Consider the following 15,516-nt stretch of genomic DNA (forward strand, 5'->3'; position numbering starts at 1 on the left):
GAATATTAAGATTCATAGATTTAGCAGATGATTTGTTAATTGGAATAAAAAGGTCATTTGCTAGTCATTTTAACAATAGATCAATTGGAACCCTATTTATTATTTAACTGGTAGTGCATAAGAATTGAAATGGTGAATAATTGTATTATTGTCATGAGATGATCATTTTCTTCAACATAGCAAAATATGAGAAACTTATGGCAATGAATTTTACAAATTTCTTTAAAAATATTATGGCCTATGTAATATATTTTAAAACATAGTTCTGATCTAAATAATCTAGATAATAAAGTTTAGTATTTAACAAGTCAAAATTGTACCAAAGGTGGTGGCTGGTTTGTGTGTGTGTGTGTGTGTGTGTGTGTGTGTGTGTGTGTGCGTGTGTGTGTTTCCTTGATGAATTAGAAATATCACTACAAATAAGATAATTTGTAAATAAAAGTTGAAATCCAAAATTTGTAAATTTTTTCTCCCTAAGTCAAATAATGCCACTCTTATCTCACTGTATTTTAATTAGCAGAGGTTTTTGGAAGTGACATGATACATGCTCATACGATGACTCAAAATGTAACTTGGCCTGCAATTTTCTTTCGGGGAACAGAACACTAATTCAAATCCATTATTAAAAAGCAGATAACATGTGCACTTTCTGAAATGGCTGTGACTTCACTCTTTTGATTTTGTGCAATTATAAGAGAATGTTCATATGTATTTACTTTTCGATTGGCACAGCATTTTAAAACTGAGTGTCTTCAGATAAAGTGCGTATTTTCTTTTGGTTCATAAAGAGTCTCTCTGGTTTATGTGCTCAAACTTTAGACACTGTTTTATAATGCAGTTGCCATGTGGTTTGTAGCTGTATTTGGGATAAGAATTCCTATGCATACCCTACGTCTGTAGAGAAAAAAATCTATTAGATATTAGTTTGGATTTTGAAATTAATAATGGGTAACTAGATCCTGTGCCTTTTCACTATGTTATCTTGTAACTCTTGTCAGTTCTCAAGCAAAACTTTGAACTCAGTATTTTTCCAAACTTTGCAGCTCAAAGTAAATACCTTTCATTTAAACTAATTTCAGTCAACATAATAAAATAGAGAAAACATCACCCACTTAAAAACAGCTTAAATTGCATGTGCTTTGTCACTGTAAACAAACAAGGTAAACATTGACATAACTTCAAATTATTCTTGGGTTGAAAAAAAATCTGCAGTTCAAAATAAAAATCCGCCTTTGGTCAACATTTTGGATGCAATTCAAAGTCTCTCATAAAATAAACATATTTTAGAGAGTGCTTTGAATTTCACTGTGTAATTTCTAGCCAACAGAAATTACAGTGGTATCTTTAAGGTTTATTATATGTCAGATCAATAGCCATTATACAGGGCCAACAACCTTTGAGATGCAATACCTTCTCTCTGCTTAACCCTTACTACTATGACATGAAAAAAAAAAAAAAAAAAAAAACTTCCTATAGGTGCTCCTTGGAGAAATCCTCTCAAAGTGAAACTTTCTTGCTTATTTGTTTAATAAGAAAGTATTCTTTTCTGATAAAATGGAAAATGAGCTGAATTTTTGGCCAAGAAAGTAAAATTTTCATTAAGGTAATCTCCATGAGGATTTTTCAGTAAAAGGGGAATTATTTTGCATTCTACAAAAATAACAAATTATTTTGAAGCATGAGCTTAAAATATAAAAATGCCCCAACAACAGATTGTAATTTTTTTTTTCTGATGCTTTTAAAAGTGCCTCGATCATTTCTACGGCTACAATGTTAAAGTTAAGTATTTGCTATTTTATTTAAACATTTTTGAAAAATGAACATTCTGGGGCTTTGCAGCATTATTAAGAAAAGCTGTCCATACTTTACCATGTTGTTACATGTGTTTATCTGCTGATTATAAAATGTGTTAAACAGTATTTTAAAAACAAAAAAAAAAAATGCAGAGCTGCGCTTTGATTAATTCAGTGAACAAAACATATGCTGTTGGTTCTGTTCTACGAAATTCATATATGATCAATAAAATCTTTTAAAAGAGCAACTTTGGCTTTAAGGCTTGGACTGCCGACCATGTTTTTCGTCCCAGTTAACTCAGGGCTCATACTGTTAACTTAGGCAAACAAAACCACTATCTGGCTATCAGAGTAATGTCCTTTTAATATTTTTTTTTATCTTCTCTAAAATTTCTTTAGGTTGGAAGCTGTGTATTGTGGTTGCTACCCACTTTGTCCCAAAGATTTGGTTTATCCTGAGATATTTCCAGGTAGCCTCTTTAATGTACTTTCATCTTGGTTGAGATTTAATACATGATTCATGCTAAATTAGAAAGTTTGAAAATAAACTTAGGCGGGAGCAATTGTTTATTTGGCAAGTCAACATGTTAGTGTTAAGGAAAATTTTATGTGTTTTAATACATTAGAGTAAGCTTATATTTACCATCTGTTCTTTTAAGATAACAAAAAAGCAAGTTTTCAAATAGCATTCTTCATTGTTAGCATACACATCCCATAATGATGGATTTTTATAAGCAGGTCAGTGTTGCTGCGATTGCTTACAGATTTTTTCTAATGATATACACAGAGAAAAATCGAGGACTGGAAATCACACCAAATTATTTAAACAATTGACTAGTTAATAATATGCAACTCTTGCACAGGGTACATACGGCTATAGTACCAGTTCTTTGAAAAAATTCCCATCACTAAATATATCACATATGCATTGTGTTACATTAGAATAATGTATTTTAATCACCCAAAGGAGATGTCTAAACAGCACAACTACACAGTCTTATTTAGCATTAAGCATCCTTGTGAGCTGAGGTAACCTTATAAAATCATGCTTAAATAATGTAAAACACGAGGCAGCACAGAGCAATATGCATTTTTAATTAGTAAAGTGACTAATATCGAGTGTGTGCTTTGAGGTTTTTGTTTCATTAAAAATGTATCTGTTTTTCCTGCAGCTGAATATCTGTATTCTACACCTGAACAGCTTTCAAAAAGGCTCCAGAATTTCTGCAAGAGACCAGATATTATAAGAAAACATCTTTATAAGGTAGATATTGAGGAGAGATTTACGTGGTATAAATGCCATATTGAAGTACAAAGAAAAATCTTTTTAAAAAAAACATTTAATTAACATACTAATGTTTAAAGGAAACATGCTAGGGAGGGATATTAGTTGTTACACTAACAAGGATTAATTAAACTGGATGCCAGTTGTATTAACCTAGGTCTTATGAAATACGTGCACTTAATGCATGGTACATGCTTTTTTTTAATTTATTGTTTTCTAAGATGACTGTCCTTTACATTTAGCCCCAAGAGGCTTATAAAAATGAACCTGGATTAATGTAACTCATTAGTTTAAAAGGAAGTAAAGGAAAGATTCCACAATTATACTAATGAGGATAAGCCTTTCTTCCCATCATAATGAAATCTTCAGGCCTCAAAAATTCAGGTGAATGACATTCGTGAAGTTTGGTGTTCATTTTTTAACTACTTTGAAGATGATTTTCAAGAATCAAATGTTTCCCTTATCCGGTTTAATAAAATTACATAAAAATCCTCAGTTTGTTTAGAATGACACTGCCCGTCTCCTCTCTGAATGGCAAAGGCAGAAAGAAAATAGTTTAAAGAGCATCATCATGCAGTCCCCTCCTTCATTATCTTTTTTTTTTTTTCCCATTGTTTGAATCAAGAATTTTACATTGTTGAAATGACAACACAAAGAGGCCCTGCTAAAAGTCTAAGTAATTGAACTGGGATAAATCTGCTTTATGAGTTTGGAAGGTGGCTCTAGGCCATGAGTAATATACCTTTTTATATTCTTTGAATGTAGCATCTTCATTTTACATAAATTCAGTATAGTTTACAATCTAGCAGTTTTATAATCCAGTATATTTTAATTTTCCTATGTTAATGTATAACCTTCCTACATGAAATACAGTTTGCTGCCTTTTTTCTCTCCTTTCTCTTTTCATGGCCTAAAATACATATTTACATAGTGATACATCAAAACAGGACTTTGTTTCTGCAGGAAACAGTTAAACTTCAAGAAAAAGGGAGAGAACCAAAAATGCAATTTAACACCCAATTTCAAGCTCATTATCTTTCATTGTCTATTAACTTGGCAATGGTTCAGAAGGTAGCTCATAATAGTTTAAAATGCTGACTGAACAGTTCCAGGCTTCAGTATTACTCCTTGAGTCAATACGATTGTACCGTATACAGGGGAAGCTCCACAGAGAAAACAGGTTTACATCCAAACTCCCTAATTTTTGAAGTTCAGTAGCGGTCAGGTTTGTATCAAATGTTAATCAAGTAGTTCTCCACGTGACAGGCTATCAAAATGTGCAGATTATGAAAATGGAAGAAATAGAAGTATTTATGTAAATGGATTTATTTTCTGTATATGACACAGATCTCTTCAGTGAGTTCACCATCAAATTACTAATCTCTCCCCGCCTTCTGGTGAATTTTAGGTGAAGTTGTGCTTGTTTTTCGGTTTTATTGAGATATGACTGACAGTACTGTGTCCGCTTACGAACCACAGTACCGCATAATGACTTGACATGCGTTTATTGTGGAATGGTTACCACCATACATTTCATTCGCATCCATCATCTCATGTAGATACAAAAAAAAAAAGAAAAGAAAAGGAAAGAAAGAAAGAAAGAAAGAAAGAAAGAAAGAAAGAAAGAAAGAAAGAAAGAAAAGAAAGAAGGAAAGAAAGAAAATGTTTATTTTCTTGTGAAGAGAATGGTGAAGGTTTTATAATGCTATTCCCACCATCAAAATTTAACGGTTTTTAACTTTGCTTCAGGTTAGGCCTCATTATCTCTGTTAGTCTTTGTTTAGAAATTTTTAACCATTACAAAAGTTACTGTGACAAGTTACCTTTAGTTGCAAAGGAAAACAGACATCTGGTTGAAATATTTTAATATGATACTCTATAACATAGCTATAATTATTTATTTTACAAACAACTTCTGGAAAAACTCCGAAACATTGTCAGCTCAGTGGTAATGCTGTTAGTATATCAAATTGTTCTTCGTACAGCTTAAAAGATAACCTACGCCTTACATGTTATTTCCTGTAATTACTTTTTACATATGTTTTTAGACCGAACATCCTCAAGTATTCCAGCTCCAAGTTTTATAAATTAATATTTCATGTGTAAGCATTTATAGGAATTTGTATGTATAATTCTTTTTTATGTATTTTTGCCGTGGATTTTTTTTTCTTATAAGTCTATTATACGCTTTCAGAGGTGCCCTCATTTATAGATCTTGATGATATTATATCTGAATATTAGTCTTAAAATTAATAAATTAGTCCAAGAATTAAGGTAACCGAGCTTTGTGATGCATTTTTCAGGAGAAACTGGTAAAAAAAAAAAAACCACAGGAAAGAACCACAGATTTAGTTTGGTTATTGTAATAGGATGTAGAGCCAAAACAGAAAAAGGATGCCTTCTAAAACTTTACAATTAAGATATAAACAGCTATGCTATCTTTTCACCTTATGGTTTATAAATATGCACATTTTCTGGTGACCTTTGCCTTCACTAAATACAAGAGAACTATTCCCCCCAAGGCAGTATTTTCCTTACTTTTCTTATGCAATGGAAGAGTCTTTTGTGTGTACTGTTAACGAGAATGTTGGGGTTTTTTTTTAGACTTATTCCATTGGACAGTGCTGTTTTGCTTTTATAAAACATATGCTTCTAAGATCTAAAAGGATAGAATGTCACTGAATTCTTTAATTTGCTCCTTTTACATTTTTACACCTTACTCTCTTTTTTTGTCAAAAGTTTACATTTTAAAATCATCTCAACTGCTTTTCACATAGGGTTCACTTTAGGATAGGATTTTTCATATGGATTCACACTTAGAAATTTAATGACTAGAATAAGGCTACTAACACTTGGCTTTCTTCTCACATGAGACATTATACTTTCAATATGAGTGAGAGTTTGGGGGCTATAACTTGAAGCAGGATTTGAAACAGAATGCTAGTAACTGAAAAGCAGAAACAGAATTGGATACTTTTTTTTTCTTAAAGTGGCTCTTTCTACTACAGAACACTGTGCCCATGACTTCTCACCTGAAATGGTTTCAGATTTGAAATGTTTAAATTCCTCACATGCATGCAAGTATGTTCTCCCTCCTCCCTCTCCCTGTCTCCCTCTCTCTCTCTCTCTCTCTCTCTCTCTCACACACACACACACACACACTTTTCTTAAGATCTTTCTTAAGAGAAATACAATGCATACTGAAATTAAATGTTTTTTAAGCATTTTAAAAATCTAAAACCATTTTCATAATTTAAAAAATCTAAACCACCTCTTTAAAAAGTTTACATCCAAGTTTAGTCATTGACTACAGCTTTCTCGTACTTTCAGAACACTTCCTTTTCTGAGCAGGTCAGACACATTGGCCACATACTTGTCACACAGATTAAAAATAGGTTTCATTTCATCCACGATGGGGAGCTTTTTATGACTCCAACCTAACTTGAACACAAGATTCTAGAAGTAATCATAAAATAATTAGCCCAGGATTGACTTCTTAACACTAACAATAGTTTTCCCTTTTCCAACCCCGGTAAGCTCAACACCATGAAGTTGTATTTTTGCCTCCTTTTTACTATGTGAGTTTACTTACTGAAAATTCCCAACAACCTTCTGAGATCAGTTCCTTATGTTTCTACAGACTTTTCATCATTATATTTTAAAATGCTTTAGAGAAAAAATTATGGACCTTATATTGTTACAAATACTGAAAAGAGCGCAGGGCACAAACAGGGCACTGTGTAAAGTAGATACTGCCCGGACAACCCGGATAGCTTTTCGTTCCCATCCTATTTCTCATTTATTTTTATTTACAAATTGAGCGAAATTCTGAGTGGGGAAAAAAGAGATGCGTTCTCTCCTCTGCTTTCTGAGAGTGACCTGTGTTTCTTAAGATTGTTCAAATGCCAGCTGCTGGTTTTTATTCTGTTCTCCTCTTCACGTACTTCAACATTCTGGGAACCTTTGTAACCTGCTCCTAATTGGAGGAAAGAAGAATTTTCAGATTTCTGCCTAAAAATGCCTCCAAACAATGATTAAGCTTACAGCTGACATTCAGTGCGCAGAGAAACCGTTTGTGGTTGTCTTAATTCTATCAGCCTCTGTCTACCCGGACCATAGCCAGGCCACTGTAAGTTTCCTTCAAGGGACTGGTCACTTTATAGTCCCCTTTTAATTCGAGATTACACTCTAGATGCCAATAAGGTGTTGCTCACTTGTATTAACACTCCGAAGTCATTACTTGTTTCCTTAAAAATGAAAACGTAAAAGCTTGTGACATTTTTAGAACTTCTAAAAATCTCTCAACTGCACGAGCACAGTTTAAGGCAACTTCCCAATCTCTCTCCCTCCCTCTCTCCCTCCTCCCTAGTCTTCTCCCTCTCTCCTTCTTCACTTCCTTCCTTGATTTCTTTTGGCTTGGTTTTCCTTTGGTTTGTCTAAGTAAAATAAAAGCAAAAACCTTCAGCACAATAGATACACTTTGGGTGATCAAGAACAGTGAGAGGTTTTGGCGGCTTGTTCTTCTCTGCTACTCATTTGTAGCCTGGCTCTAGGTGAACTTCTTAGCCTGTCTCTCTGATTCATCTGTAAACTTAGAAGAATTTTTTTTCTCCCTCAATTCTTAAGAGCATCCCCCCCGCCCCCCGCCGAGGTACTGCTATAATGAAATAACGAATATAAACCTGTTTGTAAACTCAAAGTGCTTTATGCGTTTAACGTAGGAGTAATGGCATTTCTCTTGTGCCTTAGCCACTTAAAAGTAAAATTCACATTAGCAAAAACATGGGTTAAGGGCGTTGGGTATCGTGTGTTTATAAAAGTTAAAAGTTGGATGATAAACTTTGAGCAGCTGTCATCGCTAACATAAACCAGGAAATATGTGTGCGGTGGAATGTACCCATTTGCGAAAAATCGGGAGCTTTCCCGTACGGTTGAAAATACAGTTCCACTTTAAACCAATCAGAAACTGGGATTTCCTGAGTTGATGAAACTCGAGAACCATGTACTAGGTGGCTTTTGAAATCTAATTGACGTAAGTTATGCAAATTTGCAATATGAATTTTGAACATCCTTTCGTCTTTCGGTTGTTAATGCTTCTTCCTTGCTTTCTCTTCTCTCCCTCCCCCTCGCAGGGTGAAATGACTCCTTTTTCTTGGGCGGCCCTACATGGTAAATTCAGGTCTCTGCTTACAACAGAACCTAGGGAAGATTTGTGACAGATGGGGCTAAGTCACAAACTTGCAGCCTAAGGCAGAATCTGTAGAACTTTCCAGAGTGTGCCCATATTTACCTGATCAGAGAGAAAAGAAAATCTGCAGAGGAAGCTGAGCCTGGCTGCTTGTCATAGCTGACACAGAGCCATCTGCCACAAACCTGTGGCGGCTTCAGATCTCCCATCCCTGCCACCACCCCAACTCAAATTAAATACAGATTCCTAGAGACGTTATGATGGTTACACATGTCCTCGGCATCACATGGAGGAGACTGTTCAAAAAAATATGTGGCCTGTTGTATAACCGCACTCATGTATCCCATATGTGGTGCCACATTGAATTTCCGGTTGAATCCGTTTTTATCCTTTGTACTGGATGACATGGTGCCTGAATTCTTTCTTTTTGCCGACACGATGGCAGCCGAACTGCAGCTTCAAAAGCTCGCACTTGGCTGTGTTTCTACCTAGGTTGCCAGGTTATCATCGGAACCTTCTTGTGTCCTCAAAGGGCCACAGGGTCTGAAGGGAGGATCAGAATGCTACCGGACTAATTGGGCAGCCATCTCAGAGTTGTTTGTGGGCAAAGGGCTGCTTTAGCACTTTTATTTTAGCCAATTAATGACTCTCTGGCACGGGGGTGTTTAAGTGAAGGTATTAATAAGGGGTCTGGCAGGTATTCCCATGATCCGCAGAGTTACATTTGCATTTAATTTATTTTAAAGTTGCGAGATAAACAGCTGTAATTTGGACAAACATGGGAAATACACTAAGTGGAGCCATCTTGCCCATAAAATGAACACTGAGATACTCGTTTCAATTTTTTTTCCCCTGGGGTAAAAATAGAGAAATCAAAATACTTCTACTAAAAACAGTAATTTTGATATAAATATTCCTCAAAAATATTTGCATCCAGCTACAAATATGATCTTTTCAAGATAAATCACTTATGATTCCAATAGTCAAGCTGCTGTATTTGTTGATATAAAGATGTTTTGAACGGCTAGATTGTAAAATAAATTTTTAATAAAGTGCCTACTGCAATTTTTAATTAGCATATCTCATTTCTGTGTAAGAGTGTACATCTATCTGTATGTTTCTCACTGAACACTATTCTTGTGTCAGAGACAACGAATACAATTGTTTCTTTTCCGGTTGTACAAGGATCTGTTTTGCAAATGTTTGTAAGATATTATGACATTTCCAAGATTTTCTTTGCATTCTGGAAAGCAGGAGGTAAACATTTGTAGTCATTAAGGTAAAGTCTGTTGATAAACCATCTTCTGTTTACTGACAGGTAAATTGTAAGTTTCCTAGCTTTTGAAACAAATAACTTTTATACACTACAGAGTGAGAAACAGCCAGGGAGAGGAGGGTAGGCAGGGGCCAAGTGTGGCCTTCCGGCTTCTAGAAGGATTGACTGGTCTAGCAAGCATCCGAGATTGAGCAGGCAGTGATTCAGAATTCTAGAAGGGCCCATTTGACAGGTAGCAAAATCGTCAGCAGGAGGGCCCATTTGACAGGTAGCGAAATTGTCAGCAGGAAACAGATCAAGGTCAAGGAGCCAGACGGAGAGAGCCCTCAGGATAGAGGTGATCTTACAGATCAAAGAAGGCAGGAATTCAGAATCCCTGAGGTCTGAGAATTTAAAAGCAGGAAGATTAAGAAGCAGAAACAACAAACTCTATCTCTGCACCGAGTCCTCTCCCTAACCAATGTGAGACCCTTAACGCATGACTGGACATCACTGCTCTGGCTTCGAGTCGTATCGCTTGCAGGGAAGTCACTGAACAAATTACATCCTCACTCATAAAACAAAGGGCTCAGGGATTATTTCTGACGTCGCTTGTGGTCTGAAACTGGGGAACTCGGAATCTACCAGGGGTGCTCCTCTTGAGTGCAAACTGGATGTCAATATGCCTAAGAGGTTCTTAGATACTTCTAGGCAGGGTTTATCATCTAAGAAGATGAACTATACCAGTAAATTTGCTTCAGTCAGAAGATGTCTTCTAGAAATAATAGTATGATCTTACAGCCAAGAAACAGTGTTGAGTTTACTGTGTTTTACTATCCTGAAAACAATGGGCTCCCATCTCAGTGTAGACATAGTTGAAAGTTACCTGTGTATGGAGGGGTTTTTTTTTTCCTACACCCATAAACTCAAATCAGATTTTGTCGTTAGCCATGCCCAGCATTCCTTCTAGAATAAAAATTTACATTAAAGTTGTCACTTCTTAGAACTATGCTATCAGACTTGGTCTCAGTGCAAGTGAGCAATAAAAAAATTTTGTAAATGTGTAATTCTTAACAATTGAAACTTGAAGTGTGTGTGTGTGTTTTGTGTGCTTCTCAAACCCATTTTGTGGATAGAGTGTTATTAAGTAAATTAACCCATGTTTCATTGAAGTCACAGGATAATTGAGAATACAAGTTGACTTTTTTTTAATGTTATTTATTTATTTATTTCTGAGAGCGCGAGTGTGGAAGTAGGTGGGTACAGAGAGAGAGGGAGACAGAGAATCCCAAGCAGGCTCCAAGTTGTCAGCACAGCTGACACGGGGCTCAAACCCACAAAACTGTGGGATCATGACCTGAGGCCAAAGTCTCATGCTTAACCGACTGAGCCACCCAGGTGCCCCACAAGTTGACTTGTTAATTCGTAGTTCCCTTACTCTGAGTAAAGAAATTGAACACTCTCATTATTTCTTATTTTGAGTATGGTTGTTGCAAATTTTGATCTTCCTTTTTTGGAACATTCAATCCTGTTAATTTTATTCTTTTAAAATAAATGATTAAGCCAATTTCAATTTTAAGTATCTTTAAAAGTCTGCTCATTATCAAGACCTTGATACAGCATCCAGGATATACGTGCCATGAATTTACCTAATCTGTGTTTCTGGTTACGTGTTTCTGTAATAAAAAGCAGGGCACCTGGTTCTTAACCTATTCACTTATACCACGTTGATCAGGAATAGGTCAGAAGACCTTTCTCAAAAAGCTTGCGGTTTAGTAAGAATCCTTCCACTATGGCTAGGTGTGAATGCCCTGCTCTCTCACATCTTCAGACATGCCACATAAAGATGGCAGCAGAATCAGGAAGTCGATGGAAACTCGCAGCCACACAGGGCTGCACAGATTCATTTCAACACCTTGAAATGCATCTGGAAGCAAAGATTTCATTTTATGTTGAAGGTGTTAATTATATTTGATATTTTTAAAAGTAAAATCTGTTTTTGAGAAAGCATCTGCTACCCAGAAATATTATGAGCCACAATAAAATTTTCAGTTAAGTCTCAAGATACTTTCTGTGGGTGATAGAATCAATTTTCAAATGAGAGTCCATGCTGTCTTTTAATGTCGACACAGTCTATGGGTTTTATTCTTCTGCTGACTGTGGACAAGTATCACCCTAAGTGCCTCTCTCTTTCGGTGAAAAATCAGGTAGTATTTAATATTAGATCTTTTATTTAACAGGGAAGAGACTATGTTATAAATCACTGACATGAACACGTTTCATTTTAAAATTTGAATTGAGATATAGGACAACTAATGCTTTTATTTTTTAAGTGTATTTATTTATTTTGTGAGAGGCGGACAGAAAGCAGGTAGGGCAGGGGCAGGGAGAGGGAGAATCCCAAACAGGCTGTGTGCTGTCATCGCAGAGCCCAGTGTGGCGCTTGAACTCACAAAGCGTGAGACCATGACCTGAGTGTAGATCAAGAGTCGGACGCTTAACCAACTGAGCCACCCAGGCGCCCCTAGGAGACTAATGCTTCCATGGTAAATCCTCCCTTCAAGGCTGTCCATTAAAATGTAACTGGGAAAGTTTAAAAACATGCATACAATTCTACATGCTGCTGAAAGCTTTGTGCATTTGTGATTACAACAGGACAACAACAACAAACCATGGGATTTACACCAAATGTACACTAACTTTTAAGTCAGAGGAGTGATGGTAGAAGGCACAGACATGCAACTGGGAGAGTAACATTTACTCTATGATTAGTGGCTTATTTCTGAAGCTGGCTCATTCTACCCAAAGTCTTTTCACACTCTGACTTTTTACGTGTCTTACATGTTATTGTTAGATGTGCCTTCTGATAGGAGCTAGGACTACTTTGGTTAGTTTTGCTACCATGCCTTCCTTGACATTTCTTGACTCTTAAGTTCCTGATCCGGTCAGATAACCATTTCCCTTCAAACAGTGGAAGAAACCGTCCTGCCAATTTTGCATGAGAAGACTTTCCTCTGCTTACCGGGAGCCAAGGACTTAACCTTGATACTGAAACAAATCATACTTTGAAAAAGTCTGACTTGATTGTCCATGGGTCTCTTTTTCCTAGGGCTGCTGATCACCATTTCTCACTAATTCCTGTAACATTACAAACTCAAGATGGAAAACCATAGTTCTGGAAACTCCCTTTTGAAAGGTAATGGGAGGAAGAAAAAGGATGATGTTACATGAGCCAGTCCTCGCGTCTTGGAAAATTCAGAGCTGTGTGGTAGAGCACAGAGCTGTCTGAGCTCCTAGCCACAGTACCTATCTCCCATACTGGCACCTGTTCCCTTTCCTCTTGAAGACAGGGTGAATTATGGACTCTGTCCTTCATTGCGATCCATGGGAGGGAGTTCTCTCTCATGTCTTTGGAATTCCTAGCTGTACTTGAGGTATGTATGACTTCAGGGACCAGGATCCTCTCTCACCCTACTGGGCCCATTTCCCCTCAGTGGAATGTGAGGTCAGTGTCTTCAGGGACCCTCCCATTATCATTACCCAAGTGATGATGCCTTCTTCTCCCTTGCAACTCTATGGTTATGAGTTTCAACCCTAAGACAGGTTCATAATTGTTCTCACAAATGAATATGAGGAATTGCTTCTCCTTGGGAGATACTCCAAGATGCTTGTTACTCTCCTAACAGTTACTGCATTTTTAAATAGCTGACCTAAGGTGGCGTGCTAGAAGGGACTTCTGGGAATACTTGAGCGATTTGTTTCTCTTAGGAATTCGAAGTCCTTTATATTTGACAATTTAAGATTTCCGTGATCACCTCACAAATGAGAAAATTAAGGGGTCGCCTAAAGGCATATTTAGGAACCAGACTATGTTGTAGAAACAGAGACTTTTTGTATAAGCCTTCCCCTCCATGGGATGGTGTCATTGTCACCGATGTGTCTTTCAGGAAGCACCAAGGTCAGTGTGCATGACTATTGGACCCCTAGGCAAGAGAGTGCAGGGGGTAGCAGGGAGCTGCTTTGTGGCCTATGTTGTTGGTCTTGAAAGAGGAAGGAGAGACCATGCAGTGAAGCCAATGTTGTGTCTTTATTGTTACTATTACTGCACCTGCCGGGAGGCATTCAGCCTCCACATCCATCATAGGACCCACCATGCCCTGTGGTCTTTACATGCGGCTTTATGCATATAGGTACCTTCCCTGGCCCTCCTGGTAAGCATTTGCTTTTGAAACCTTTGGAGAAACTGAGGGCCTAAAGAGAAGCCCAGTTGCCATGGGTCCCCTGGTAGTAGAGGCAGGTGTAGAAACAGCTTCTTGCAGAAGGCCACGGTCAATTCAATTGGTTGAGACCACCCTTGAGGGAAAGGGGCAAATCTCTATCTCTCTCTCTCTCTCTTTTCCTCCCCTCCTTCTTCCTTCTGCTTCTTCTACTGGCAGAAGGAACATGGGTCGATAAGTTGCCAGTACCTTTCCGTAGATTTATTTCATGTTACTCCTGGCCACATTTGTATTCTAAGTGACCATAGAGGGAGGAATGTATAAGAATTGATTCCTGGCACTAAAATTTCAGACTCTCTGGCACCTGCAGTACTTCTGGACAGCTGAGCCTTCTCTGTTGCCTTTCACCTCATACCATGATGAAGTTGCTTATCCAAATAGATGGGAGGCTGGCCCTTTATCCAGAGGCAGCCCCCACGATCTCACCTGGTGCACAGAGGGTCTAGGATACAGGGGGCAGGTGGCATTGGCGGCAGAGGCACCTTTAATTGTGCAGGATAGGGACTGCTTCCTCTCATCCCCAATAGATAACCCAGAAATTACATCCTGAAACTTACTTCCCCAGAAAGAAAAGGAAGGGGAGGGATAACTTAAAAAGAAGATACTTCTAATATGGTATTAGACTGTAATTCATAGGGAAATTTATGCCTGAGATATGAATTTCTGAAAATAGGGTTTTTTTTTAAAAAAAGAGAAACACTGACACATCCTTAATTATAGAGTAATAAATACCAATGGTATATTATCTTCTGATATTTCCTTACACAGATATCAAAGCATGCAGCTGTTTTTGAAAACTGATAATCAAGTACAATGTAAGTATATTACATCTTGTACTTACAACACACCCTTCAACTAAGCAACCTCATGGAGTACTTCACAGTGAGAACCAGAGCCGCTCATAGTAGAAGCCTAACTGAACAAATTAGCCTTGAATTGTAACTTAAGAATCGTAGTCAAACCGAAATGCCTGTCCTTGCCAGGAAAGGCATTCCAAAGGAAAAGAGCATGCCAAGTAAAAAGCCTTTGCTTCAGGATTATGGAGGCAGTTCTCAAAAGCCAGCGTAACTTAATGATCAATCAGAAAAATATAGAGCAGTAACTACACAACAAGAAAGATATGTAAAAATTGTACAAAGCGTTAACAGTGAATGGGGAGGTAGAGTGGGATTTTAACAGAAAGTATTATACTCTTAGAAAGCTCTATTTATTGCTTTTAATCCAGGCAGCAAAAGAAAGACCAACATGGTCAAAGAAAAGTATGTGGACAAATGTGGGGGGCAGGAAAGGAAATGAAGGTCAAACAAGGCCAATATGATTCAGAATGAAAAGGAGGGAGGAAAGTATAAGGAGCCAGCTGCAATTACTAAATGTTACATTAAGAAGAGCTGAAATTGAGAGGGGGAGGTATGGGTATTTTACTAAGTGGATTAATGTCCTCTTCTTGGGGTGTCTGAAGTTGCAGCTTTTAATTTATTTGGTGCAGGGTTTTCTTGTGAAATTCTTAAGGGGGTGGAGGGATAAGTAGGGACAATTATAAACAGAAGGTAGAAAAGGGGAACATACCATACTTTTCATAAATTTAACTAAAATAAACAGGGTTTGAAGCCATGGACAAAGGTAGTCAACAAAATATGTAGTTCATTATAATAGAACTTAAAGGAGAATTAGAGGTACATACAAAAAAAAAAAAAAAAAGACAAAAACACCCACAGAGA

The 15,516-nt window shown here is 37.1% G+C and overlaps 1 protein-coding gene across 20 annotated transcripts in view; it reads left to right on the forward strand.

Annotated features, from left to right (window-relative positions):
• GTDC1 (glycosyltransferase like domain containing 1) overlaps window positions 1-14,809 on the forward strand; it is a 396,458-nt gene extending 381,649 nt beyond the window's left edge. For 16 of the 20 annotated variants that reach the window (XM_053909095.1, XM_053909115.1, XM_053909118.1 and 13 more), the window contains 3 exons: window positions 2,193-2,263; window positions 2,966-3,057; window positions 8,211-9,338. In XM_053909095.1, coding sequence (XP_053765070.1) covers window positions 2,193-2,263; window positions 2,966-3,057; window positions 8,211-8,294 — 247 coding nt within the window. In that variant the 3' untranslated portion in view covers window positions 8,295-9,338. Of the gene's footprint in view, window positions 1-2,192; window positions 2,264-2,965; window positions 3,058-8,210; window positions 9,339-12,630 lie in introns of those variants that run through there. The other 4 variants (XM_053909103.1, XM_053909117.1, XR_008424608.1 and 1 more) reach the window with 3 other exon arrangements.
• Window positions 14,810-15,516: the final 707 nt, after the last annotated feature.

The sequence above is a fragment of the Panthera pardus genome, unplaced genomic scaffold (assembly GCF_024362965.1).
Source record: "Panthera pardus isolate Hobbes unplaced genomic scaffold, ASM2436296v1 HiC_scaffold_10, whole genome shotgun sequence".
NCBI lineage: Eukaryota > Metazoa > Chordata > Mammalia > Carnivora > Felidae > Panthera > Panthera pardus.